Source organism: Diceros bicornis, chromosome 31 (genome assembly GCF_020826845.1).
Source record: "Diceros bicornis minor isolate mBicDic1 chromosome 31, mDicBic1.mat.cur, whole genome shotgun sequence".
In the NCBI taxonomy this organism is placed as follows: domain Eukaryota; kingdom Metazoa; phylum Chordata; class Mammalia; order Perissodactyla; family Rhinocerotidae; genus Diceros; species Diceros bicornis.
In genome coordinates this window covers 32,349,762-32,376,635 of record NC_080770.1, presented here as the reverse complement: position 1 = coordinate 32,376,635, position 26,874 = coordinate 32,349,762, and the positions used below count along the sequence as shown (strand labels likewise).

The following is a 26,874-nucleotide window of genomic DNA, read 5'->3' as shown; positions in this document are numbered from 1 at the left end:
GAAGCAACGAGGGGACAGCGGGCGCTTCTGAAACTGGGCCTTGGGAAGCGGCTTGAATGGCGCCCTGGGTGGGCCTGCCCGGCTCCCATCTCCTTCCTCCTCTCTTCTGTTGCACTGGGCCTGGGGGTTTCCTCTGCAGAAAGCTTCTCCCCCGCCCAGGGTTCTAGGGGAGGCCCGCCCACTACCCCACCTCCCCAACCCTCTTGGTCTTTGTTTCCAATAGTAGGCCAGGGGGACGATAGGGAGGGCATCTGCGCCATCTGCTGGGCATATTGGGCAAGCTCCAGCTGCCCCCAGTTCAGAAATTTCCCTCCCTGTGTGGCTTTTGGGCACAAGAACGATCCTGCGTCACCAAAGAGGCTATGATAAGTGACGTGACCTCTTCTATAGGAGTAGCCCCAGGGACAGAACCCCATTTCATCTGGTGGCAGGAAACTCTCAGTGCCAACAGGGGCTGCCTATCGTCTGAGCGCTCAGGTGATGGGGACAGTGGTGAAGAGGGGTGCGGGAAGGCAAACATAGGGACGATTAAAGGCAGTGTGGTGAGAGGAATGGTGGGAATACAGGCAAGGGGGCAGGCCGGGTAGGATGAGCTCCTAGGCCCCTGGCAGGTGCCGCTCCTGAACCCCCGAGGATGAATGGGAGTTAAGCCAGGGCGAAGGAAGACGTTGCAGAGGGCGCAGCAAGGCCTGGAGGTCCGTGCGGCCGTCCTGCTCAGGCGCAGGGGAGCCGCTCCGTTCCGCCCCTCCGGCCCTGGGGAGAACTCCGCAGCTTCACTCCGCGGGCCTGGGAAATGCTGCTCCCTGAACTCTGCACCCGCGGCAGGAGCCAGGGTGCCCATGTCTGCCCCTCCGCCACCACCCTGCAGACCCCTGCTCTCCTCGCCCACGGCTCCCAGCCCTTCCTTCTCCCACCCAGGTGAAACCAGTGTGGCTGGCAGACTGCACTATGAACACGCAGCCCACGCCCACAGGCCTGAAGCATGGGCACGCTGGTGAAGTAGGGCCCAGATACCATGGATCCCTCGGCAGGTGTTTGAAAGAACTGAGCTGGGGGGAAAGGGGTCCTGGAAGGTCAATTTAGAAGAGCAATTCACGTCCACGTTAATGCCATCGGTCTGCCGTTCTCATCCATTTGGTGTCATTCCACCACCATTGACCAATAGAGGTCAATCCTGTGTGGGACTGTGGAAGACGGTGGGACACGAACGTCTACTGGGGCGTCACCTGTACGCCAGGCACCGTGGCGGCTGCTCCAGGTACCACGTTACGGAGACATGGTCTCCATCCTCAGGAAGCACTCCTCCCACCACACACCCACGCCACCCACACCCTTTCTGTTCTCTTCCTCCACGAAACCTGCTCTCAGGAAAGCTACGGATAAACGCAGGCATACTGAGCTGAAATCAACTGAGCAGGTGTTGACGACTGTGCCTTCAGCTGTCTCTCACTGTGCACTCTGCTTCTTGATTTTAGTAATGAGCCCCACCCACCCCCTGCCCCAACCGCCACCCCATAGTTTGGCTAGAAACCTACTGCCCAGCCAGAGACTGTATTTCCCAAGCTACCGTGCAGCTAAGCACAGGCCATGTGATTGTGGCCAATGGGCTATGAGTGGACAGAAGTGGTAACTTTGGGGGTACACCCTCCTCTTTCCCTCTCCCCTCCCCTGGGGGCTGGGATGCAGACTTGGGGTGTAGTGGTGAGCAGGCTTTGTTCACAGGATGAGGGCAACACCTGGTGGTTGGTGAAGCAACAAGATGGAGGGAACCTGGGTCTACGGACCACCTCCTGGAGCAGAACCATCCTACCTCCTCAAACCTTCTACCAGCCCAGATTCTTTCATGAGAAAGAGGAACGGAATTCTTTAATCCATGGAAACTGGGCCTTTGTTAAAGCAGCTTCAAACCAACATCCTAACACACACAGTGACTCCCACTCCCAGAAGCTGAACAAGCCAAAGGAATGCCTGGAGTAGCAGCTTTATCAGAGTTCCTGACGTGCCAACCGGAGGCCATCCCTGGGCTGCGGATCCAGCACCTTTATAACAATGACCCAGTGCCCTCTGACATCCCAGAGCATCTCTCAATTCGCTATCGCTCAACTTGTTGGGACAGTGCTGTATCTCGCCGTGTGGTACCTAAGGGCATGTGGCCAGTGCACCGTTGACACCAACAGCCAAGAACGTCCCATTCTTCAGCCGAGGGGTCCACTTCGTAGTTCACTGTGAATCTACGAGATGCGTTACCTAAGTGGTTATCGTATCTCCATTTACAGACGAGGCGTGGAAGCCCGTCCGTCTTTCCCCAGAGCCCAGGGCAACGAAACGCAGCTTCTCAGACGCAACTTCAAGAGCTCTCGACATTCCCTCAAATGAAGAATGGTTCTCTCTCCTTGGAGATTAGGGTCCTCTGGCAACAACCAGAAATACTATTAAAAAATCTTTTTTCTTTCTTAGTCATAAAAAGGACAATTAAACCACAGAAATGTGAGCATTAAAGAAACAGGCTGTACAAAAGTCAATATCATGCAGGCAAGAGAACGTTTAGGAATTATAAGTATTTGGAAGTCAGCAGTTACAGCTTCAAAATAGTTCTTGTAAATCTTCAACCACTGGAAATTTCAAAATGCCAGGTAGCCAATGGTTTCTAGGTGAAAATATTTTTTAAAAGTAATAAAACCCCTCTCTCACTTCTGATAACATCTCAGCTTACTAAATAACGGAGAGCCTTCTGCCCCATGCTGGACTCACTTCCTAGAAACTTGTAAATACCAGACCCCAGAGCTTGACTAATGGCTGCTGGACGTGGTGCCCAGAGTGTGTGTTTGCACGACCGGCTCACGTGGGAAAGACTCAAGCGTCTGGTCCTCGCATCAACGTCTTTGGACCTGAAAAGCACCAGGAAAGGAGGCAACGGAGGATCAAGATGAGCCAGATGGAAGTGGGAAGGCAGGACTGGGAGAGAGCTGAAGTCGCCAGAGGAGGGGAAAGTTCAGCTATCTGTGAAGAATCCAAGTTTTCTTTTCTCAAAACTGAGGCAGGAATGGAGAGACCGCTGGCCTTGGAGTTGACGGCCCCAGATTCGAGTTCTGACTCAGCCTTGGACCTCTCCGAGCTGACTTCTCCTCAGTAAAATGCACAAATACTTAACGAAGGGCTGCTCCACTGACTCAGGAGGTTACAGTGAACAGGCAATAAGATATTTGGGAAAATGTTGCGAATGCTTTGAAGCAGCACAGGTGAGGAGGTTTATCATGAGAAAAGATGCTGAGAGGGCGTGCATGTTATTACTCACAATTCTTTCCTTTTTAAGTGCAAACCAGCTTAGGCAAAAAAGGAATCTTTTAGTTCAGATGACAGGGTACGGTAGTTACCAGAGCTAATCAAATATCCCATTTCTCTTCCTTCCTGGTATATGGTGGGACTGAAATTCTCTGCCCTTTTTAAAGTTAGGTGTGACCATGTGACCTGCCTGTCACTTCTGGGCAGAAGCTTTAAGAGCAAGAGTGCGATCTGCCATATTCCCCCCTCCTGCCTTGGGGATGGTAGAGGCACGTGTCGAGATGAAGCTCCCATCGTCCTGGGTCCCTCAGTGACCACAGTGAGCTGAGCACTTGCCTCCTGTCCCTAACCTTCATTGGCTGTGTAGCCAAAATAAATAAACTTTTGTTGCGTTAGAAGCCACTGCAACTTGGGATTGTTTGTTACTACAGCATAACCTTGCACTGACTACATTTTCTTATTTTCTGTAATTTTTTTTTTTTTTTGGTGAGGAAGATTGGCCCTGAGCTAACATTCATTGCCAATCTTCCTCATTTTCTTGAGGAAGATTGTCCCTGAGCTAACATCTGTGGCAATCTTCCTCTATTTTGTATGTGGGACACCGCCACAGCATGGCTTGATGAGCGGTGTGTATGTCTGTGCCGGGGATCCAAACCCGTGAACCCCGGGCCGCCAAAGCAGCGTGCGAACTGAACTACTATGCCACCGGCTGGCCCCTTATTTTCTGTATTCTTGATGTTCAGGCATTTGGGGCCTTGGTCCCGGAGAGACTGCCCCTCCAGGGCTAGCTAATTCCTAGAGACAGCAAACAACTACCCCAAACATGCCTTTGATACACAAATCAACCAATCCACAGCCACACCCCCAACTATGTCTTTTATCAAACTCACACACCAAGCCAATACTCCCCCTGGCGTGATTCACCCCAGCACCAGGTACTGGGCTACTAGGGACTACTCCTGTAGCCCAGAGCCTGCTAAAATATTCCAACTATAGAATCCTAAACGTACTCAGCACATCTACCCTGCCTCGCCCATTCCTTCCTGCGAAAACCCCAATAAAGGCCTTACCCTCTCTGACCCCTGACCAACCCCGGTCGTTCCCTATGTGGCCCTGTGTGATGGGCTGTACCTCCTGTTTCTAGGATCTGTGAATATAAACTTCTTCCTTCCTGACAATAATTTCCGTTTCTGTGTGTCTTACCATCCCTGATAAAAACAAATCCTGGGTACATTTTAATACAAGCCCAGCCCACCTCGACTGATACACCAGGAGGAAGACTGGAATTGGTGTCAGACACACTGGGTTTTCCCACCCTCTCCCCAGTCTCTGGGTTGCTGGCTCTGGGCTAGCCTCCCCCTGTGCAGAGGGGCCTTCTCTGTGTGGCAGGAAGATGGACCCAAGCGTCTCCGCTTCACTATCAGAGCCCAGAGGCAGGAGGTGGTCTTCTCTGCTGGTTCGGGCAGAAAAAGTCACAGGGAAAGACTCAGATTGGCCCAATTTGAGTCATGTACAACCATGGGACAATCTCTATGGGTCACGCAGATCGATCAGGATTGAGCCACACGCTCACCCCTGTGGCCAGGTGGGTGGAAAATGCTGGGCACCAACGAGATCTCTCCTTGCCCTTTTGTGGATGGAGTTTGGACATCCAAACCGTGCCGCAGCCTAAGGAAAAGAGGGTCTGCAGAGAGCTGCTCGTTACACAAAGGACTACTGGGAAACTGGACAAGCACGGAATAAAGGAACTTCCTTTGAGATCAACAGGTAGTAAATAGGACCCTTTCTGAGACAGGGTCAGGCCAACCAGAAATACAGTACCTACAATCAACCCATCCTCCCTAAGAGTGGAAAACAAACCCTCAGATGAGCACTGTGGGGAAGAGCAGCAAATGTTTACTGAATTTTCCAGTATTTACTGAATGCCTCTGTAAGGCATGTACCCAGATGGTTCTGTTCAGGTGGATCTGGCTAAAAGAATGTTGAACTGTCCAGACACCTATGCAGGGCTCCCTGCTTCAAGTCAGTTTCTTCTAGAGGCCCAGAGAAGGGGGATTGGAGATCTCTGTCTGGGGGTCCCAGGGAGTGGGAGGAAAACACAGAGGATGAATCTGTGTCTCACCTGGTCTCAGCCTCACCTCAACTGAGGGTGAGACCAGGGCCTCTCGACCTGGAAATAGTGGGCTGGCTTCCAGGGTCCATGAACTCTTGTTATTGAATGTAAAAAACTGAATGCTCATTTCCTACGGAAAGGATCCACAGCTTTCACCAGATTCTCAATGGATATGGCCCCAAAGCGTTAAGAACTGCCATCCAACAGAAGGTAGCTCAGCTTCTAGGAGACAGCAGAGAGGAGCATGAGAATTCTTTTCTTGACTTTCCCCATGTCTCACGAGTAAGTTTTCTCATCTCCACTTCAGTTCCAGTATTTTCCAAATGGAGCTAAAGTCACAGACTCCACATCCCTTTGCAGAGTCCTGTGTGGTAGAGAGAAATCTAGAAATCTGGGCCAAAGTCCTAATGAGGCCACTTCTCAGCAGGTGACTTGACCTCAATGAGCTGATTTCCTCAGGGACAAAGGGAGGATCATAACAGTCACTGTCTCACCAGCCCTCTGACAGAGGATGAAACAAACGCAGAGAGTGTTCTGCTTCCATGCCCACGAATAATTGGAGCCAACATTATCGAGCCCTTCCTATTTGCCATAACAGTGCTAAGTGCTTTTACGGACGTTAGGTCATTTAATCTTCACAAAAGCCCTACAGAGTAGGTACTATTACTAACCCCATTTAATTAAAAAAAAAATGGGGATGGGGGACAACTGAGGCTGAGAGACCAAGCACCTTACCGCTGAGAGCAGAGCTGCCTGCTCGAGTCCACCCTCCCACCCATCCGCACATACCACCCGAGCAGCCACCAAAGCAAAGCGCTTACAGAGCAGGCTGCAGGCTGTGGTACCAGGGCCATCGGGATAACGAGGGGGAAAGCCTCACACACCGAGTCCGGATGACGCGTCAGGCACGTGACAGAGATGACCTCATCTGGTTCACCTCTAAGGACTGCTTTCGTCACAGCTCTTGTAGCAGCTGCATACTGACTGTCCACTTGCTCTCTTTTGCACTATGTGACAGAGGGACACATGGAAGGTGGAGAGGGTCAAACGCCTGGTGTCAGGTCACACCCTGGTCACGGGCTTAGCCGGGAATTAGGAAGTCGGGGTCACCTTTACCGACAAGAGGCAGCACTGGCCTAGGGCAACAACTCGGGCTAAGGACAGAAGCTACAAGGGGTGTGATGAGAATCACGACATTTTAGGACTCATTTATTTCCAGTCACTCCCACTTCTTTGCCCTAGAGCAGCTGCATTAAATCAAGGGGCCTCTGGCTTCACGAAGAAGGGAATCAGCATCCATTTCAGACTTCCTACGCTGAAAGGTGGTCCAGCAGGGCTGAGGGAGCTTGGGAAGGCCCTGGGTTTAGGGCCGGGGTGGGCCACACTGCAGTGGCCCTGCTCGGTGGGATTTGCCTGGCTCCTCTGACACACAGGCAGGAACCGCTGGCATCGCTCACCTGATTCCCCAACGTGTTCCAGGGTTGGAAACGAACTGATTAGAGCTAATGCTGGAAAGGAACTTATTAGACAAGCTCCACAATCTGGGCCTGAATTTTCCAATCAGCCACGCAGAGGCAGCTGATAAAGCGAATGCTCCCTCACACTGCCACGGTGGTAACTAAGTCCCACACATGAGCCTCTCCGAGACAGAGGCTTCTGCTCACGAGCTTCGGAAAGAGAAACAAGAAGACAAGGGAGAAGAGCACGGGGCCATGGCTGCTCCTTCCCGATCCAACTGTGCCTTCTGGAGGGCAGCCTGCCTCTCTGTCCCCACTATCTGGCCTGCTGTCGGCTGCAGCTGCTGCTCCAAGGGCACCCGCATCCTGGGACGTGCTCCCTCGCGGACGAGCAGCTGGGGCCTGGCGGTGGGGCTGGCAACTGGCTGGGGTCATTTGCTGGCCACAGCAGAGAGCTGGTCTCGGATGCGGCCCAGCCCATCTAACATGGTGTCCAGCGTTTCCTTACTCAGCTCCACGGTGACAGCCGAGACGGAGGGCTTGTCTCCACACAGACTGGGATCTTCCTGGATCTGAAAAGAAAACGTGGCCCAAAAGTTACAGCTGCTCCTTCCTATCGCCCGGAACCCGTGAGCCCCAGCCGTTCTGGTGACCTCTGAAGAGAGGCTCTCTGCCAGAGCTTACAGAGCATCCTGGCCCTGGAGTCATTTAGCAGTGGGGCGAGGGAAGGGGATGTCTCAGAGGCTGGGGGCAGTTTCTGTTTGCAACGAGTGCTCAGGGCGGGTACCAGAGACGCCCAGGCTCACTCAGCCCTTGGACCCCCTGACTCTTGGTGTTGAGTGAGAAGACAGTACAGGGGTCCCTACTGTACTTTATACACTGGGCTCTAGGGGTACATAAGAATCTATTGGGATGCAGGGAAAATATTACCACTTCTAGTGATACTTATTTGTATCTTAAAAAAAAAGTAAGCTTTCCTAATATTTAAAAACTTAGTTGTTAGAGGCACTCTTGCACTTTCATTTTCTTACAGGTGTTGAGTTTCTGGGTGTCTGGTTAAATAAGTACAGCATTATGTTACCTAGTTTTAACTAAACAAACACTAAAAATGGAGATGTGGCTTAAAAAGCTTCCTGAAAACAACTCTAAAAGGCAGATAACACCAATGAGGCCAGAGCGTGTGAACAAGAAAATGAAGAACCAACACTTCAACCGTTAACAGGAGCTCTGGACCAGACCAGTTAGAAATAGTGAGAGCCTAATCACACTGGACGAGACGCTGGCTAAAGCCCCCAAAAGGATCAAGAGGGCAATCTGAAATCTGAACGCACGCCCTGTTGTCAAAGGTGAACTCCTCTCGAAGTGTATAAAGTAGCCTTTAGCTATCAGCCAATTATTTTCAAAATTTATGTTTTGTGTTTGTCTTATTTTAAAATTTCTTATTTTGGTACGTACTTTATTATGTCTATAGTATGTTAATACAGCAGTACACACACACTTTGTAAATAAATACTGCACTGGCGGGGGGTACGTGTTTTTTATGTAGAGATCGCTGAACTGTGGAGACTGGGACTTTCGATGGCCCGCAGGGGGGCCGAGTCCCTGCTGCCCCCTTTCCTTCTCCTGAGCGTGACCGTGGACGTACCTTCATCTGGAGCAGGCAGGTGGGCACGGCCATGCGGCTAATGCTGTCTGAGGCGGTCTTGATATCCACTCTCCAGTCCAGGTCAACCAGGCGCGGCAGAGAGACTGTGGGGGGACAGCTCAGCTCAGAGCTCGCGCCCTCTGCGTTTACTGAGCCTCTGCTCTAGGACAGGCGGCTCCAAGTGCTGTACGTGGGCAATGCATCTGACCCCACAGCAGGTCTCTGAGGGAGACAGAGCGAGGGGCCCAGGACCCCGCAGCAAGTCATGGCCCTTACTCAGCACGGCTCCGCGCCGCCTGCACTAGGACTGAGTGAGGGCGAGCGGCATCTCCAGGCTTCCGCCCGAACACCTGACCCTCAGAATGTCAGGACAGGAGGAGGAACAACACAAGGCAGAGAAGACGAGGTTGTGGCCTGGGTCTTAGGACACGTGCAGCTTTGACAAGAGAGGAAAGAGCTCTTGTTTGAGAGACAGACTTGGCTCGAATTCAGGTCCCACCGCTTGTCTGACCTCTGAGCCTCCGTTTCTCATCTGTAAAATGGGGACAACCTTAGCCTCGCTCACGGGTTAAGGGGAGGGCTAAATCAGTTAATGCAGGCAGAGTGCTTCGGCACTGTGACTGCCTCAGTGACCATTTATTAAATACTACTTTTATTCAATCTTTCCAACTAATTTCAATTACAGTTATTTTTTTTCCTAAAATATACTTATTTTAAGTACTTCACTTTCTACTTTGGACATTTCTGTTTCTAACTACAAGCTTATATTAAGTTTATAATCAGAGAAAAATTAAAAAGTAGAATTAAAAAGAAAAACACAATGCACACTGTTGGGTTTGAGATTAGAATCATTCACTTTGAGTTTTGGTTAAAAACTCGGGCCACCTGGCAGACTTAGAGCTGGACTGGGGAGGGAGTGAGGAGGAAGAGGTGGGTTTCCTGGTACTCACTCTGATTTGCTTGGGCTTCAGTTCTCCACGTGGATCTGCATAAGAGAGAAACATGAGGACAAAAGAATGGAAAAAGGATGAGAACTGAGTCTTCTGTTAAGGAGACAGGCCCCTGGACCTGGGCCTCTGCCCCTTCTGTGATCTTCAAACCTGTAATCACCTCCTGGCAGGAAAGGACCACAGAAACACCTCCTTCCGAGAAGCAGTTTTCTGCTGGTTTGTTTTACAAAGCTCGGTGATGTTAGGGCCATAAGGGCTGTCAGTGTTCACAGCTCAGGGAAGAAAATAAAAGGCTTAATGCATTGTAATCTTATTGTGCTCTCATCCTCAGAGACAAAACAGAGAAAAGGTCAACCCATTCTCTCTTTATTGAGCATCTACTAGATAAAGTATTGCATCTTACACAAAAGACACCCAAATAGATCTGTCTAAGGCTACAGCAAATAGCGTCATAGTGCAGTGTCAAGCAGAGTCAGAATAAACTGTGTCATGTTTGTGAAAGTTTCTACATAAAAAACAAAACCCTTGGTAATAGGCATTATCTGTCATTACTATCAGAGGGGTCTTTCAAGCCTGCTGCTAACCAGTAGTTTATCAGCTCTGCTTAAATTCTATGCGTCTAAAAGGATTTGCCCAGCCAGAAAATATATAGATAATTCACAAAGAATTAAAATTCACAAGAAATAAAAATGACCAATAAACATATGAAAAAGATATTTGACATCGCCAGTATCAAAGATATAAATTGAAATGAGGTATCATTTGCCATTTGTGAAACTGAGAAAAAAATGTCAAAAAAATTCCCTCAGTGCTGGTGAAGGTGTGGGGAGAGCAGCACACTCATATCCTACAGTGGAAAACAGCTGGCGCCATCTTTCTGGCGGCCAATTGATCATATAAAGCCCAAGCCTCCATATGGCCATCCCCTTTAACCAGTAAGCACATAATGAAGCACGTGAACCAAGTTTCCATGATAAACTGTGCACTGAAGTGAAACTGCCAACAGCCTAAATGTCCAACACTAAGGAATTTCTTAATTAGACACGATTTCTTCACATAATGGAATACATTTCACCACTGAAAATGATATTGAAGGTAAATATTTATCGACCTGAACTATCATTGATGTTAATACTATTAACTGAGAACAAGCAAGTTATAAAACAGCAGGATCCCACTGTGTTAAAAACAAAAACAAAACACCAACCTCTCTCTAGATGTGTAAATAGAAAAAAATAAATGAGTCCTCAAAAGTTTTCCAGCAGGAAGTAATACTGTAACTCTCTGGGTTGTAGGATTACGGTTTGCTTCTTTTCCCTTACCTGTGTTTTCCAACTTTTCAACAATGAACATATTATTCTTTCTAGAACAGGAATAAAAAAATATAAGCATCACAGGGAACTCTCGAGAAATGAGCACTTACACGTGTTCTAGGATGATTTTTGTCAGCAGGTTTTTGAGGTTTTGGTGGAAATTTTCAGGAAAGAGAGCCAAAATCGCCTCGGCGGAGGACAGGTCACGGAAGGCCACCAGCCTGGTTAGGCGGTGCAGAGCCTGGAGCAGCTGCAGGACAGACGGGGAGCCCTGGGCAGTGAGGAGAAGGGGGGCGGGGGGCAAGGGGCAGGGGCAGGGCTCTATACTCCACTGCTGGGAAGAGGGCCTGCCCACACTGCCACAGTCATTCAACCGAGTCCCACAAGTCCCGAGGCCTCTGTCGCAGATGCTGATGCCCAGAGGCCTCGGCCCACCTCTAAGTTCACCCGTTGCTTTAGAAGACAGATGCGACCACCTGACACAGGAAGCTGTCAGCCTGCCGAAACTCTCTGCTTATGGGCAAAGGGTTAATAAATTCTCTTCCTTTGTGCATAGAATCTGACCTTCAGTTAACTTTCTAGCCTGTTCCCTTGGTAACCTGAGAGAAGTGGAAAGTCAGCTGTGTTGCTAGGCAACACTGCCTTGGTCCACTGCCTCTGGACTGGGAAGACTGCACAAACACAGGGGAGCCATGGCTTTTCTGGGTTTCCCTGAGCGTGGCTGCATGCTCCTTGCCAGAACCTGAAGCTGTGCTTACTGAATTGTTACCAGAGGTAACAACTGGCTCCTGTGGGGTTTGGGCTATTAATCCAAGGTGGTAGGAGTGTCACGTCCCCGCCCTAGGCCGTCACCTGGGAGGGGAAAGAGAACGAACAGCTCTAGGTCGGCTATGTGGACCCCCCTACGGAAGAGGAGTGCCTGGCGCTGCCCTGCTAGAAGGTTGTGTTCCACCCTATGTCCTTCTAAAGGAATCTGTACCCAATGTGGCCTGTGGGCTCTTGTGACTCTAACAATGCTTAGTGAAGCTGAGAAGACTGGAGTAATCTCCTTTGCTTTAGTGCTTTCTCTGATGCTCAGGAGGTTGCTTGGCTGCAGACAGGTACAATCCAGAGGTGAGGGGATGTGAACTCTCTACCAATGAGGGGTGGGGTTAGTGGACAAATGCCCCAGCCTCCCCACCCTCCAGGGGACAATCCTGGGGTGTGCTCCACATGGTTTCTTACAGGATCCCAAGGCTGAGCCCCCGTTACCCAGAGCAGTAACCAGTCATTAACAGACCCTTCTATTAGCTTGTCTCTCTTCCTTGCTTGATTGTCTACATTCTCTCCTTTGTGCTTTCTAGAATCATTTCCCAAATAACCACCTGCACACAAGTCTTTGCCTCAGGGTCTACTTTTGGGGAACCCAGACTAAGTCCCCAAATCACTTCCATAATCTTGCTTCTGCCTTTACTGTTCTACAGCTGACTTCAATGAACAAAGTTCAGGATTAAAAAAATACCAACACAGGTCCATGTGGATGGACTCCTGTCTTAGAGGGGAGAGCAGGAGAGATGAGGCTGTGCATGCTACACAACCTGAGTTACCCTGCTCCTCCTCTCGGCCACCAGCTGAGGTCAGGTGCAGTCCAGCAGCACGTCCTCCCTAATCGTACTCGGGCCTTAGAGCTTCTGCCTGGGGATCCCTGAAAAGTCTGCCTTAGCTATCCAGCTGACAATCCATTGCATTGGCAAGTGTCAAGCTGGGAAAGAAAATTACAAAAAGGTTGGCTCCTGTCCACACTGTAGGTAACAGTTCTGAAAAGGAAACGGTCAGCAGCTCTGCTTCTTGATATAGTTCTGCCATCCACGCCTCACTGACCAAAAGGAAGTGACAGTTCAAAGACAACAGCTTTTAAGTTCATTAACATTAAAATAAATCTATTTTAAGTTTGCTATAACGTCAACTGACATTTCAGGGGAAAAAATTTCTTGGATGTGGCAATGTCTGGGAAGTCAAGAGGGAGACTGATGAGTTGAGAGTCCAGGGGCCAAAGGCCATTGTTGACCACACTTACCTGCTCTGCCTCCTCCTGCGTCACAGACAAGCTGGAACATGTAATATCCAAGAGTTTTTTCGAGCCAAGGGCTGAAGTGGAAAAGCTCTCTTGGCACAGCTGTCTGACCACATCTTTCGAGGAGGCCTATGGAAACAAAGAACAAACTCAGACTCTGAAAATACATGTTTTAGAACATAACATTGCCTCAGTAACAGTGCGACACTTTTTTTTTGGTGAGGAAGATAGGCCCTGAGCTAACATCTGTTGCCAGTCTTCCTCTATGTTGTATGGGGGATGCCACCACAGCACAGTTTGATGAGCGGTGTGTAGGTCCACGCCCAGGGTCCGAACCCGCAAACTCCGGGCCGCCGAAGCGGAGCGCATGAACTTAACCACTACACGACTGGGCTGGCCCCCAGTGTGACACCTTTGAGACTCAAGATTAAAGGTGCAGAGGATACGTCTACTTCTGGGAAGACGGAGTAGATGTACTTTTCCTTATTCTTTCTGTTAAGCACAACTGAAATTCCTGGGCACTAGACAGAAAACAAACATCACAGGACTCTGAAAGGGGGAGAGGAGAAGACAGATCTGCTGTGGACCTCACAACCAAGGAATGATATAGTGGTGAGTTCCCTGGTTCATCTATCCCAGACTTGGAGCTGAAGAGGAGGGCAACCGGAATGCCAATGGGTGCAATAAAAAAACAAAGCTCCAACAAACACCCACTCTCCAGCCAGAGGACCAAGAAAAGGGCAGATTAGCAAGACAGAACACTTTTAGACAATAACTGCTCTACTCCAGCAAAACACCACAGAAAGAACCATGGCCCCACCCTCACCCGTGTCAGCAAAGGCTGAGTGGAGAGCCTAGACTGCCACCCTTGTGAGGCTGTAACAAGGTATCCCAACACTCCTGTTGGACTGGCGTCACAAAAGGCCAAGTAGGGAGCTGGGACCTTCATCACCACCAAGCAGTAACAAGTCCCACCACCTCATGGTATTAGTGGAGACTAGCTGGAGCCAGCACTTCCATCCTGTGTGGTAGTAACAAGGAACTCCCAATTTTGGGTGTCAACAGGAGCCAAGTGGGGAACCTGGACTTTTACCTCCAACTTGTAGTAATGAGGCAGCAACCCACTCCCCTGCCTGAGCAGTGTCAGAGAAAGCCAGCTAAAATAGAAGATTTAGATAAGATTCAGAGTCTCAGGACATTAAATGAAAATGTACAGGTTTCAAGTAAAAATCACTCATCATACCAAGAGCCAGAAAGATCTCAAACTGAACGGAAAAAGACAATCAATAGATGTTAACATCAAGATGACAGATGTTAAAATTATCTGACAAAGATTTTAAAGCAGCCATGATAAAAATGATTCTACAAGTAATTACAAACATGCTTGAAACAAATAAAAATATAGAAAGTCTTGGCAAAGAAATAGAAGATAACGCAGAAGAACAAAAAGGAAATTTTAGAACTGAAAAATACAAAAACCAAAATAAAAAGTTCGGTAGATGGGCTCAGCACAGGAATGGAAGGGATAGAAGAAAGAATCAGTGAACTGGAAGACAGAACAATAGAAATTACCCAATCTGAACTACAGAGAGAACAGACTGGAAATAAGGAACAGAACCTCAGAGATCTGTGGGACTATCACATATAACATAACATCCAACAAATAACTATTACACGTAACATTCACGTCATTGGAGTCCTAGAAGGAGAGGATAAAAGAGAGCAAGACTGAAAAAGTACTCAAAGAAATAATCACTGAAAACTTTCCAAGTTTAGTTAGAGACATAATTGCATACATTCAAGAAACCAAGCAAATTCTAAACAGGATAAATCCAAAGAAATCCACGCCAAGACACATCATAATTAAACTTCTAAAAACTAAACGCAAAGAAAAAAATCTTGAAAGCAGTGAGAGAGAAACAATATCTTATCTATAAGGAAAAAACAATTGGAATTATAGCAGATTTCACATAAGGAACCAGGAAAAAAGGAAGTGGCACATTTTTCAGATGCTGAAAAAAAGAACTGTACACCTAGAATCCTACACCCAGCAAAAATATCCCTCAGGAATGAAGAGGAAATTAAGACATTCTTAGATGAAGTAAAACTAAGACAATTTGTCACAAGACCTACCCGAAAAGATCGGCTGAAAGAAGTTCTCTTAACAGAAAGGGAAAATAAACGGAAACTTGAAACATCAGGAAGAAAGAACATGACAAGCAAAAAAATATGGGGGTAAATACAGTAGGCTTTCCGTCTCCTCTTCAGTTCCTAAATTCTGGTTGACAGTTGAAGCAAAAATTACACCACTCTCTGATGTGGCTCTAAACGCATGTAGAGGAAATATTTAAGACAATTATATTGTAAATGAGGGAAGGGATAATAAATGGAGATAAGGTTTCTATATTTCACTCTAACTGGTAAAATGATGACACTGAGAGACTGTGAAAAATTATGTATATACAATATAATACCTAGAGCAATCACTATGCATTTTAAAACACTACAGATAATCAAAATGGCATTCTAAAAAATGTTCAAATAACACACAGGACGACAGGGAAAAGTAAAAAGAAACAAAAAACGTAACAGACAAAACAAAAAATAATGACAGACTTAAGCCCTAACATATCAATAATTACATTAGCTGTAAATGGTCTAAATACACCAATTAAAAGAAGTTGGCAGAGTGGATTAAAAAATACAACTCAATTAAATGCCGTTTACAAGAAATTCCCTTCAAATGTAATGACAAAGACAGGTTAAAAGTAAAAGAATTGGAAAAAGATTTATCAAGCAAACATCAATTAAAGGAAAGCAAGAGTGGCTACATTAATATCAGATAAAGTAGACTTCACAGCAAAGAAAATTACCAGAGACAGGGAGAAACATTATATAGTGATAAAAGGTTTTATCTATCAAGAAGACAGCCTAAATTGTACGCACCCAGCAAGAGAGTTGCAAAATATGTGAAGAAAAATAGACAAAAAAGAAAGCAAAAATATGCAAATCTACAAATACAGTTGGAAACTTCAACACCCCTCTTTCAACAATTGATAGGACAACTAGACAGATATTCAACAAGGACAAAGAATTCAACAGCACCATCAATCAATCTAACTGACATTTATGGAACACTACTCAGTAGCAGCAGAATCAGGATACTGTTATGAGAGGTTCGGGGATTCGATCGGAGACGTAAAAGACACTTTCCACTCCAAACAAATGGACTGAAGGTATATTTTATTACATAGAGGATAGTAAAGGCGACAGTCTGCAAACAGATCCAAATAGGTCAAATATCAAGAGGGAAAAAAACATCAGCCTGACTGGGAAGGGAAAACACCCACATCGGCTGAAGAGAAATGACACAAATCAACCAAAAAGAGAAACACCAGGTTAACCGAAAAGAGAACACATCAAATCAATTACTTCATATCAAATCAATTACTTCATATCAAATCAATTACTTCACATCAAATCAGTTACTCACAACATCCACGCCCCACTGCCGGGAGAGCTCTGTCAATCGACGCGGCTGGGCAAGGATCACACGTCCTGGGCAAGGTGTCCCTTCCACAGGTGGAACTCTCCCCGGGGCTCGGTTTCCAGCAGTTTTTATACCATCAGTAATTTCCAGAGTAAGCAATTACAGAGTTTGCAGAGCAAGCATTTAGTGTTTCCATGCACAAATGGTTATCAATGGCGTACGTGCACTGAGCCCCCTGGCTAACGTCCCAGCCCAGTAGTTGTGTACGTGCATTGTTCTCTTTGGTTATCGTCTCAGCCCGGCACAGATGGCCAGTCCATCCCGTGCTACGACGCTCCAAGAGCCTTGAAATGTTACAACTTGCAACTCTCTCTGTGGGGGAAAGGCCAGTTCCCGGGAAAAGGCCAGTTCCCACCACACAGAAAGCAGCTTTTGTATTTCTTTTTGTGCTGGTGGCTGTAGGTCAATGGAGCGGCCAAACATGGCTGCACTCATGTCAAGACATATTCGGCCGTGGCCGTCTCCATTAACCATAAGACACCATACGCACAGACAATGAACTTCGTACACAAGTACATAAGGCACATCCAAGAATCCAAAATCCAATGACTACAATAATTATAAAACTATCTCGCAATAAAGGACCCAAACCCCAAGGTAACCAATCAAATAACCCCTTAGAATATGAAATGTTATTAACTTGATCTTGCAAATTATGTACAGCATCAAAGATAACATTAGTTTGATCTGATACATTGAAACAACACATACCCGGTATTTTAGTACAAGGTGTTTGATGAAGAAGAAACAAATAGTCTAAAGCAGCTCGTTGTATAAGAGTCTCTCTATGCAGTTCTTGTAATTCTTGAGATATAGCCAAGAAGGCTCTAACAGTATCATTCATTACATGTGTCAACAAGTAGGAAAGGTGTTCAATTTGACGATGGTTGTCTACAATTAGACCAGGATCAGGTAGTAGAAGGGCGGCCAGCGTTGCCACAGTAGAGATGGGAAGAAGGTTAACATGAGGGTCACAATCTGCAGTGAGTGCTCGTTTCACTTGAGAATTCTTGGTAGGGAAAGCGGCTATAAGGGGAACTATTGGACCAACACCACATGCAACAGATGTGTCAATTGGAATGTGTAAACACCACATGCAACAGATGTGTCAATTGGAATGTGTGAATACGCAGCATTATCACATAACCAGAAATATCCAGCAGGTAATCGTGAGGGGGTAGGAATACTAACAGGGATAGTCTTATTACAATAGAATGGAATATATGTACAATTAATACAGTAACATGTAGTGGAGGTCACTCCTGATATGGGCATCGTTACTAAAGAAGGGGGAATAGTAACTTTAGCATGTAACACATTAGGTAAAGTAACACCTAGACCCAACAGATTAGCTTGCAGAAGTCCAGAAGGATTATTACTGTTTCTGAGACAAAAAGCAGTTTCATTAAGAACTGTATGAGCTAAATGTAACCACAGATTAGTGTTTTTAAGAGGAGTAGTGGCATTAGGAAGGATGCTAATAAATCGAGTTTCTTTAAGAAACGGGGAATCTGGATTTCCCTTCTTCCATTTAATGCAAGAATACCAGCCCCCATCACGGAGGGTAACAGAAGACAGAGCAATGGAGAAATTATAACTAGTTCTGTGTGACTGGTCAGATATAGGCTTGTACCGAGAGATTGCTTGATGTTTCTGAGACCAAATTTCCCGGCCATTCATAGTCCAGGTTATAGGTCCCACTGGTGTAGAGCAGTTGGTCCAGCAGTGCAGGGTCAAAGGTTGTCCTACGGAGACATTAGTTGGCGTGTAGGTCTGCAGCAGACATGGAAGTGCAGCACAGCATAGTAAACACAGCAGGAATATCTATTCACGCAAAGAAACAGAATTTTTAGGAACATGATATAATTGTTCATTTCCTGGATACATTACTATGAGTGTTGCAGTGGGCCCTTGGGCCACTACTTCTGCGGCACGGGCAGCCGCATTGGGTGGATGGGTCACCCACACTTTTGCTCCAGGTTTCCATCCATCTGTAGATCCAAATCCTTGTATTCCTCTTTTAGTTAATTCACTTGGAGGTTGTCCTTGTGACACATTTGGAGTCAAGAGGGGAAGCACCAATAATTGTCCCACTCGTTCCCCAGACTCTACAGTTAGTACTGTGTCACTACCATTATATAATATAAATTTTATTTCTCCTTGGTAATCTGGATCAATAACTCCTCCCAGTACATCAATACCTTTTGCTGCCAGTCCAGAGCGTCCTTTTAACAAACCAAAGGTATTTTTGGGAAATTGTACCCCTATCCCAGTAGGGACTATAGACTGCTTCTTAGGGGGCAATTGAATAGAATGAACAGTAGATAAATCCAATCCAGCCGCTTCGGCCGTGGCACGAAAAGGCGGTTTAGCAGACTGAGTCAGGGGCCAATAGGTTAAGGTCATAAACTCATGGGTGGCGGCTGCCACTTCTGTAATCTTTGCTGGTAACAACCTTGACAGAGGAGTCTCATGAGGGCCTAGTGGCCTGTTATTTAACACATTTAGAGCAGTACTTAGATGGTTGTGCCACCCCTTTAATGAGCCATGACCAAGTTTCCTCAATTGTTGTTTAAGCAATCCATTCATTCGTTCTATGAGGCCTGCAGCTTGGGGGTAATAAGGTATATGATAAATCCATTCTATATAATTTTCCTTGGTATAGGTTTGAATCAACTTACCTGTAAAGTGGGAACCGTTGTCACTCTGAATTTGCCTTGGTGTTCCATAATATAACTTGATTATATCTAATAATTTGATGGCACTCTGTTGGGTGGCCGCTTTAGCTGGTATAGCCAATAAATAACCAGAATATGTATCAACAGCAGTGCAGGCATAAGTATATCCACAAGAATTTGGCAATGGTCCAATAAAATCTATTTGCCATGTATGGGCGGGAAATAATCCCTTTTGGATATGACCTTGGTAGGGGTGTGGAACTCCCCGTTTATTTAACTGTTGGCATAACTGACATTGTTGTACTGCAGTGGCAATATCATCATGGGTGACAAGGATTCCCCTTTGTTGTGCCCACCTGTATGAAGCTTGTTCTCCCAAGTGTCCACTCTTTTCGTGGACCCATTGTGCTAAGCCTGGGTTGTGCGTTGCACGAATCTGCACCAGCTGATTAGCATGAGAATTATGCTTTCGTTCTGCAGAAATTAAAGAACTGTGAGCATCAACATGAAATACAGTAACAATTGTGTTTTGACACCATAACCATATGTCTTCCCATAATTTCTTTCCCCATATTTCTTTATCATTAATTTTCCAATCATGTTTTTTCCATTGTGGCATCCACGTTGCCAAACCTTGTGCCACTGCCCATGAATCAGTGTATATATGACATTGTTGCCCCTGTTCTTGTTGAAGTGTCTGATACACCGCATAAAGTTCAGCATATTGGCTACTCATATTATCTCCGGTGGTGACAATTGTTTGTTGGGTGGATGGGTTATAGGCAACTGCTTTCCATTTCCGTGAGCCTGATATCATTTTGGCAGAATCATCCGTAAACCAGGTATGTTTTTGTTGTTCTTCAGTCAATTGGTCATATGAGATACCCCATTTAACAGGAGATTCTGTTATATCAGTAATCAAATCAGGGACGGCCGCTTGAATTGCCAGAGTCACTTTGTTTAGCTCTCTGTAATCTGCAGTCATTCTCCATGTCCCATCACCTTTTTTAACAGGCCAGATAGGATTATTCCAGGCTGTAGTTACTCTGCGAAGGACTTTTACAGCCAAATAATCTTCTATGGTCTCAGATATTTCTTGTTGTCCTCCAGGGATGCGATATTGTCTTTGATTGACCACTTGCGTGGCAGGTGGAATTTCTACTTCATGATGCAAACATCCCACAATTACGGCATTAATATGGAAAGACAATGCTCTAATAGCAAATTGGTATCGTCTATCAGCCAAATTTAATGTCAATCCTTTTAGAATATCAATCCCAATTATATATTCTGGTATTGGCACAGTCATAACTAGATATGTGCGCCGGGGTAGTTGCCCAATTTGCATAGAAAGATTAGTGGTAACTGCCTGGATTTCTTTTCCTCCCAATCCAGTTATCAAAATTGATGTACCTTGAAACTTAGTTGGATTCCCATAGATAAGGGTGGCCTCCGCCCCTGTATCTACAAGTGCCTTCACACTAGTTGTAGATCCATTCTTCCAAAATATTTTAATTGGTAAATGTGGTCTAATATCTTATAGTGGCACTAATCGATACAGAGGTTTGGCCTTCCCCTCAATCACATAAGTCAGCAAGAAGAGGATCCAAGGGAGGAGGTGGTGCACTAGGTGCAGTAGGCACTGGGTTGGAAGCATCCTCTATACTGTCCCTTCTATTCACTTGTTTTACATTCAGCCCTTTTTCTTTATATAATTTCCATAATTCTCTAGTGTCAACTCCATCAATCTGGTCTTTAGGTACTCCTGCCTGGAGTAGAGCCAAAAACATATCACCTCGAGTCATTTTATCTTTTTTAAAGAATGTTTCTCTTTTTTCCCTTCTTGGAGAGTTTTCAGTTGTCTGCCAGTCTCCCAAGTCTGCTAGCTGCATAATCTTATCTGCAAGTGTTGATATAGGGCTTTCAGTTTCATTCATGAGAAGGGTTGTAATTATTTGTTTGTATGCTGGGGGTGCAGTTTTTATCAACTTGTTTCGCACCTGGACACTTAAAGTCATTTCATTTAAAGCTTCACCACACCCCAGAAACACAGCCCGTTTCATGGTTTCTTCTCTCATCTTTTGAACACAATCTTTTAAAGTATACCATGGTCTATTAGTGTCTGGCCACATATCATCCGTGGGGTATTTATCTTGAGCTCCTTTTACTGCAAGAGCCAATAAAGTTGTACCATCAGTGTCTTGTCCACGATCATTTGGGGGGTCGGCATTCATGCTCCAGTCTCTGAAAGCTCCCCGTATTACTGGATCATTGGACAAAACTACAAATTTAAAAGCATCTCCTGCATCCAGATTAATTCCTGTAGCGCCCATATCATATAGGCGAACAAGCCAGGTTATAATGGCTTCTCCAGGCTTTTGTGTAGCCCGGGCTAAAATATCAGAAATTTCTTGTTGGTTAAAATCCTCAATCACATCTTTCCTTACAGGATGATTACCATCCTTTTCCATCTGCCGACGGCGAAGAGGACGTGCCTCTGTGCGTTTGGGCGGTTTTTCCTCTTCCTCATAATCAGTTTCAGAATCATCATCCCAGATATCACCATCCCATGTGTCCGGGTCCCACTTAGGACCGGCCGATGCTATGGCCATATGAACTTTTCGTTCGTTTACCTTTCCTCTTCTCTTTCTATATTTATATTTGGCAACTCTTACAGCAGCCTTTTCTGCTATAGCTTGGTAGTTTCGAGCCTGATCTCCCAGTGCAAGATATTGACATTGAATCATAGCCAAGCGAGACTGCAAATCTAAATTTTCTTTTTCCGAGAGTGCCTTCTCTTTCTGTATCTTATCCCTATCTTCTATAGCCCGGCGATAAGCAGTCAACAAACACCAACCTCGCCGTGCCAAAAAAGAAACATCATCTTTCTCTTTCCTTTCCACCGTCTGCAAAGCTTTGGTCACATCCAACGGTTCAAATCGTCGCAGACGAGCATCCCAAGCTTCACATAACCCTGACCTATGAGCCCACTCCCCAGCCAGAGTGCAAAAGGGAGAGTCCTCCCATCCTGGAATTTCTTCCACCTTGACTTCAGGCAACTGTAAATCTGAATATTCTTTTTCCAAGAGTGCCTTCTCTATCTGTATCTTATCCCTATCTTCTATAGCCCGGCGACATTCGTTTCCAAGAGTGCCTTCTCTGTCTGTATCTTATCCCTATCTTCTATAGCCCGGCGACATTCCGTTTCCAAGAGTGCCTTCTCTGTCTGTATCTTATCCCTATCTTCTATAGCCCGGCGATAAGCAGTCAACAAACACCAACCTCGCCGTGCCAAAAAAGAAACATCATCTTTCTCTTTCCTTTCCACCGTCTGCAAAGCTTTGGTCACATCCAACGGTTCAAATCGTCGCAGACGAGCATCCCAAGCTTCACATAACCCTGACCTATGAGCCCACTCCCCAGCCAGGGTGCAAAAGGGAGGGTCCTCCCATCCTGGAATTTCTTCCACCTTGGCTTCAGTTACCTTTCGTTTGAATAGGAAAGGCATCTCCTTAATCGAATCCTGCTCACAGCGCCAATTATGTTATGAGAGGTTCGGGGATTCGATCGGAGACGTAAAAGACACTTTCCACTCCAAACAAATGGACTGAAGGTATATTTTATTATATAGAGGATAGTAAAGGCGACAGTCTGCAAACAGATCCAAATAGGTCAAATATCAAGAGGGAAAAAAACATCAGCCCGACTGGGAAGGGAAAACACCCACATCGGCTGAAGAGAAATGACACAAATCAACCAAAAAGAGAAACACCAGGTTAACCGAAAAGAGAACACATCAAATCAATTACTTCATATCAAATCAATTACTTCATATCAAATCAATTACTTCACATCAAATCAGTTACTCACAACATCCACGCCCCACTGCCGGGAGAGCTCTGTCAATCGACGCGGCTGGGCAAGGATCACACGTCCTGGGCAAGGTGTCCCTTCCACAGGTGGAACTCTCCCCGGGGCTCGGTTTCCAGCAGTTTTTATACCATCAGTAATTTCCAGAGTAAGCAATTACAGAGTTTGCAGAGCAAGCATTTAGTGTTTCCATGCACAAATGGTTATCAATGGCGTACGTGCACTGAGCCCCCTGGCTAACGTCCCAGCCCAGTAGTTGTGTACGTGCATTGTTCTCTTTGGTTATCGTCTCAGCCCGGCACAGATGGCCAGTCCATCCCGTGCTACGACGCTCCAAGAGCCTTGAAATGTTACAACTTGCAACTCTCTCCGTGGGAGAAAGGCCAGTTCCCGGGAAAAGGCCAGTTCCCACCACACAGAAAGCAGCTTTTGTATTTCTTTTTGTGCTGGTGGCTGTAGGTCAATGGAGCGGCCAAACATGGCTGCACTCATGTCAAGACAGATACACATTCTTTTCAAGTGCTTCCTGAACATATACCAAGATGGGTCATATTCTGGGCCACAAAACAAACCTCAACAAATTTAAAAGAACTGAAATCATACAGAGTGTGTTCTCAGTGACTACAATGGAATCTAACTAGAAATCAATAACAGAAAGATGACAAGAAAATGTCCAAACACTTGGAAACTTAAAGAACACATTTCTAAATAAGCCAAAGATCAAAGAGGAAGTCTCAAGGGAAATTTTAAAAACTATACTGAATGAATGAAAATGAAAAGACAACATACCAAAATTTGGGGGACACAGCTAAGGCAGTGTTGAGAGGGAAATTTATAGCACTAAATGCATATAGTAGAAAACAGGAAAAGTCTTAAATCAATAATCTAAGCTCCTACCTCAAGAACCTAGGGGAAAAAAAGAGAATAATAAACCCAAAGGAAGAAGGAAGGAAAAAACAAAGAGCAGAAACCAATGAAATTGAAGACAGAAAAATAGAGAAATCAATGGAAGAAAGAGTTGGTTTTTTGAAAATATCAATAAAATTGACAAACCTTTAGCAAGACTGACAAAGTTAAAAAGAGAGGAGACACAAATTACTAATATCAGGAATGATACAGGGCATATCACTAAGGATTGCTACAGACTGCAGATTTTAAAAGGAAAATAAAAGAATAACTACAAACAACTCTATATACATAAAATTGACAGCTTAAATGAAATGGATCAATTCCTCAAAAAACACAAACTAACCACAACTCCCTCAATATGAAATTAATAATTTGAATAGCTCTAAACTATTAAAGAAATTGAATTCATAATTTTAAAACTCCCCAAAAAGAAATCTCCAGGCCCAGATGGTTTCATGGGGAATTCTAACAAACATCTAAAGAAAGCATTAACTAGTTCTATACAACCTCTTCTAGAAAATAGAAGAGGAGGGAATACTTCTCAATTCATTTCATAAAGCTAATATTACTCTGATACTAAGATCAGACAAAGACTATACACAAAAAAAGAAAAAATCCCACAACTACTCACCAATATCCCTCACAAAAATAGATGCAAAAATCCTTAATGAAATATGAGCAAATACAACTCAGCAATATATAAAAAGGATTATTCACTATGACTAAGTGGGATTTATTCCAGGGATGCCAGACTGGTTCAATATTTGAAAAATCTATATAATCCATCATATTAACAGGCCTTAAGAATAAAATCACGTATCAATCAATGTATAAATAGCAGTTGACAAAATTCAACATCTGTTTTTTTTTTTTTGCTGGGAAAGATTTGCCCTGAGCTAACATTTGCTGCCAATCTTCCTCTTTTTTTTTCCTTGCCAAAGCCCCAGTACATACTTGTATATTCTAGTTGTAAGTCCTTCTAGTTCTTCTATGTGAGCTGCCACCACAGCATGGCTACTGACAGACAGGTGGTGTGGTTCTGTAACCGGGAACCAAACCTGGGCTGCTGAAGCGGAGAGTGCTGAACTTTAACCACTAGGCCATCAGGGCTGGCTCTTAACATCCACACTTGACGAAAACTCTCATAAAAATAGGAATAGTAGGGAATTTCCTTAATTTGATAAAGAGTATCTACAAAAACCTAGAGATAACATTATACTTAACGGTGAAAAATGAAAGTTGGGAACAAAGCAAGGATGTCTGCTCTCACCACTCTTATTCAACATAGTGCTGAAAATTCAAGCTACTGAAATAAGGCAAGAAAAAGAAATAAAAGGTATACAGACCAGAACAGAAGAAATAAAACTATCCCTATTTAAATAGCAGATAATATGATTGTCTATGAAGAAAGTTCCAAGGAACGTACCAAAAAAACTATTAGAATGAGTTCAGCAAGTCAGCAGATACAAGCATACAAAAATCAGTTGTAGTTCTATATACTAGCAATGAACAAGCAGACACTGGAATTAAAAATACAACCTATCAGGGGCCGGCCTGGTGGCGTAGTAGCTAAGCTCGTGTGCCGTGCTTTGGCGGCCCAGGGTTCACAGGTTTGGATCCCAGGCATGGACCTACGCACCGCTCATCAAGCCATGCTGTGGCAGCATCCCATATACAAAATAGAGGAAGATGGGCATAGATGTTAGCTCAGGGCTAATCTTTCTCAGCAAAAAGAGGAAGACTGGCAATGCATGTTAGCTCAGGGCCAATCTTCCTCACCAATACAAAACAAAATAAAACAATTTATCATTTGCAATTGCTCAAAAAAAGAGAAATACTTAAGTATAAATTAACAAAACACATATAGGACTTGTACATTATACCTCAGAGACACTGTGGGTTTGGTTCCAGACCACCACAATAAAGCCAGTCACATGAATTTTTTGGTTTCCCAGGGAATATACAGGTTATGTTTACACTATACTGTAGTCCATTAAGTGTGCAACAGCACTATGTCTAAAAAAACAATGTGCACACCTTAATTAAAAAATATTTTATTGCTAAAAAATGCTAACCACTAACTGAGCCTTCAGCGAGTCCTAATCTTTTTGCTGATGCAAAAAATGCAGTATCGATCCGGTGTCAAGATGGCAGTGTAGCCAGAATCTGAACCCACAGACACAACAAATTGACAACTACTCTTGGAACAATTACCCCTGAGAGGGAACTGAAAATTGGATAAAAAGAACCCCCATATCGGCAGTGCTAACTGAGGTGGAAGAAGCAGAAATTCATTTCTGGAGAGAAAAAAGCCACCTTCTAGCCATGATGCTTCATGGCCGGCCAGCAGCAACCTTAAGGTATGAAGCCTTCCCTGGAGCTGTGGGGGCACCTGAGCGGGAGAGCACACCCCAATAAGCAGCTTTTGGACTCAGCACAACCGAGACCAGTATCTGGCCTTGCTGGCTATTAACAACAACAGGGAATACCCCCAGAAAAGCTATCAGATATAAGAGGGAAAAAAGCCTGCTCTTAAAGGGCCCACACACAAATTCACCCGTTTTGGAAAGCAACCTAAAAATCACAAGAAAGGTGTACAGTCCTTTGGTGAAAAGAGACTCACCTTATAGGCACATCTTGGTTAGAGGTGAGACCTCCCCATGCGGGGACCACCTCCCAAGGGACTGAGACATTGGTGGCAGCCATTATTGTGACCTAGTTCAAGAGTGCTGACACAGATGCTGGCAGACGCCCCTGGAGTTCTTCCTCTGGTCTGTTAGCCTAGGGTCTACCTCACCCACTAGAGCAATGATTTAATCCAGCTCAGCCAGGGCAGGCAGCCCGCCCTAGGGACTGCCCACCCAAGAGCAAGCCCTCAGGCAACTTGTGGGCCCACAGATGTAGGGTGTGTGGGACATCTGCACTAGGTGAGTGGGTCTACCTCTGCAGGGCAGGGTGTGTGGGAGAGGTGGGCCTGCTTTGGTGGAGTGTGTGGGGCCTCTGCAGTGAGTCAACTGGGTCCGCTTCAGTGGGTCAGCGCGTGCACACGGGCAG

At 45.5% G+C, this 26,874-nt stretch overlaps 1 protein-coding gene across 2 annotated transcripts in view; it reads right to left on the bottom strand.

Annotated features, from left to right (window-relative positions):
• Nucleotides 1-1,490: 1,490 nt before the first annotated feature.
• Nucleotides 1,491-26,874, bottom strand: part of COMMD9 (COMM domain containing 9) — a 36,001-nt gene continuing 10,617 nt past the window's right edge. Inside the window, exons 2-6 of one of the 2 annotated variants that reach the window (XM_058527139.1) lie at nt 12,817-12,942; nt 10,871-11,031; nt 9,448-9,482; nt 8,498-8,601; nt 1,491-7,424 (exon numbers count right to left, since the gene is read on the bottom strand). In XM_058527139.1, coding sequence (XP_058383122.1) covers nt 7,284-7,424; nt 8,498-8,601; nt 9,448-9,482; nt 10,871-11,031; nt 12,817-12,942 — 567 coding nt within the window. In that variant the 3' untranslated portion in view covers nt 1,491-7,283. The remainder of the gene's footprint in view (nt 7,425-8,497; nt 8,602-9,447; nt 9,483-10,870; nt 11,032-12,816; nt 12,943-26,874) is intronic. The other variant, XM_058527140.1, reaches the window with a different exon arrangement.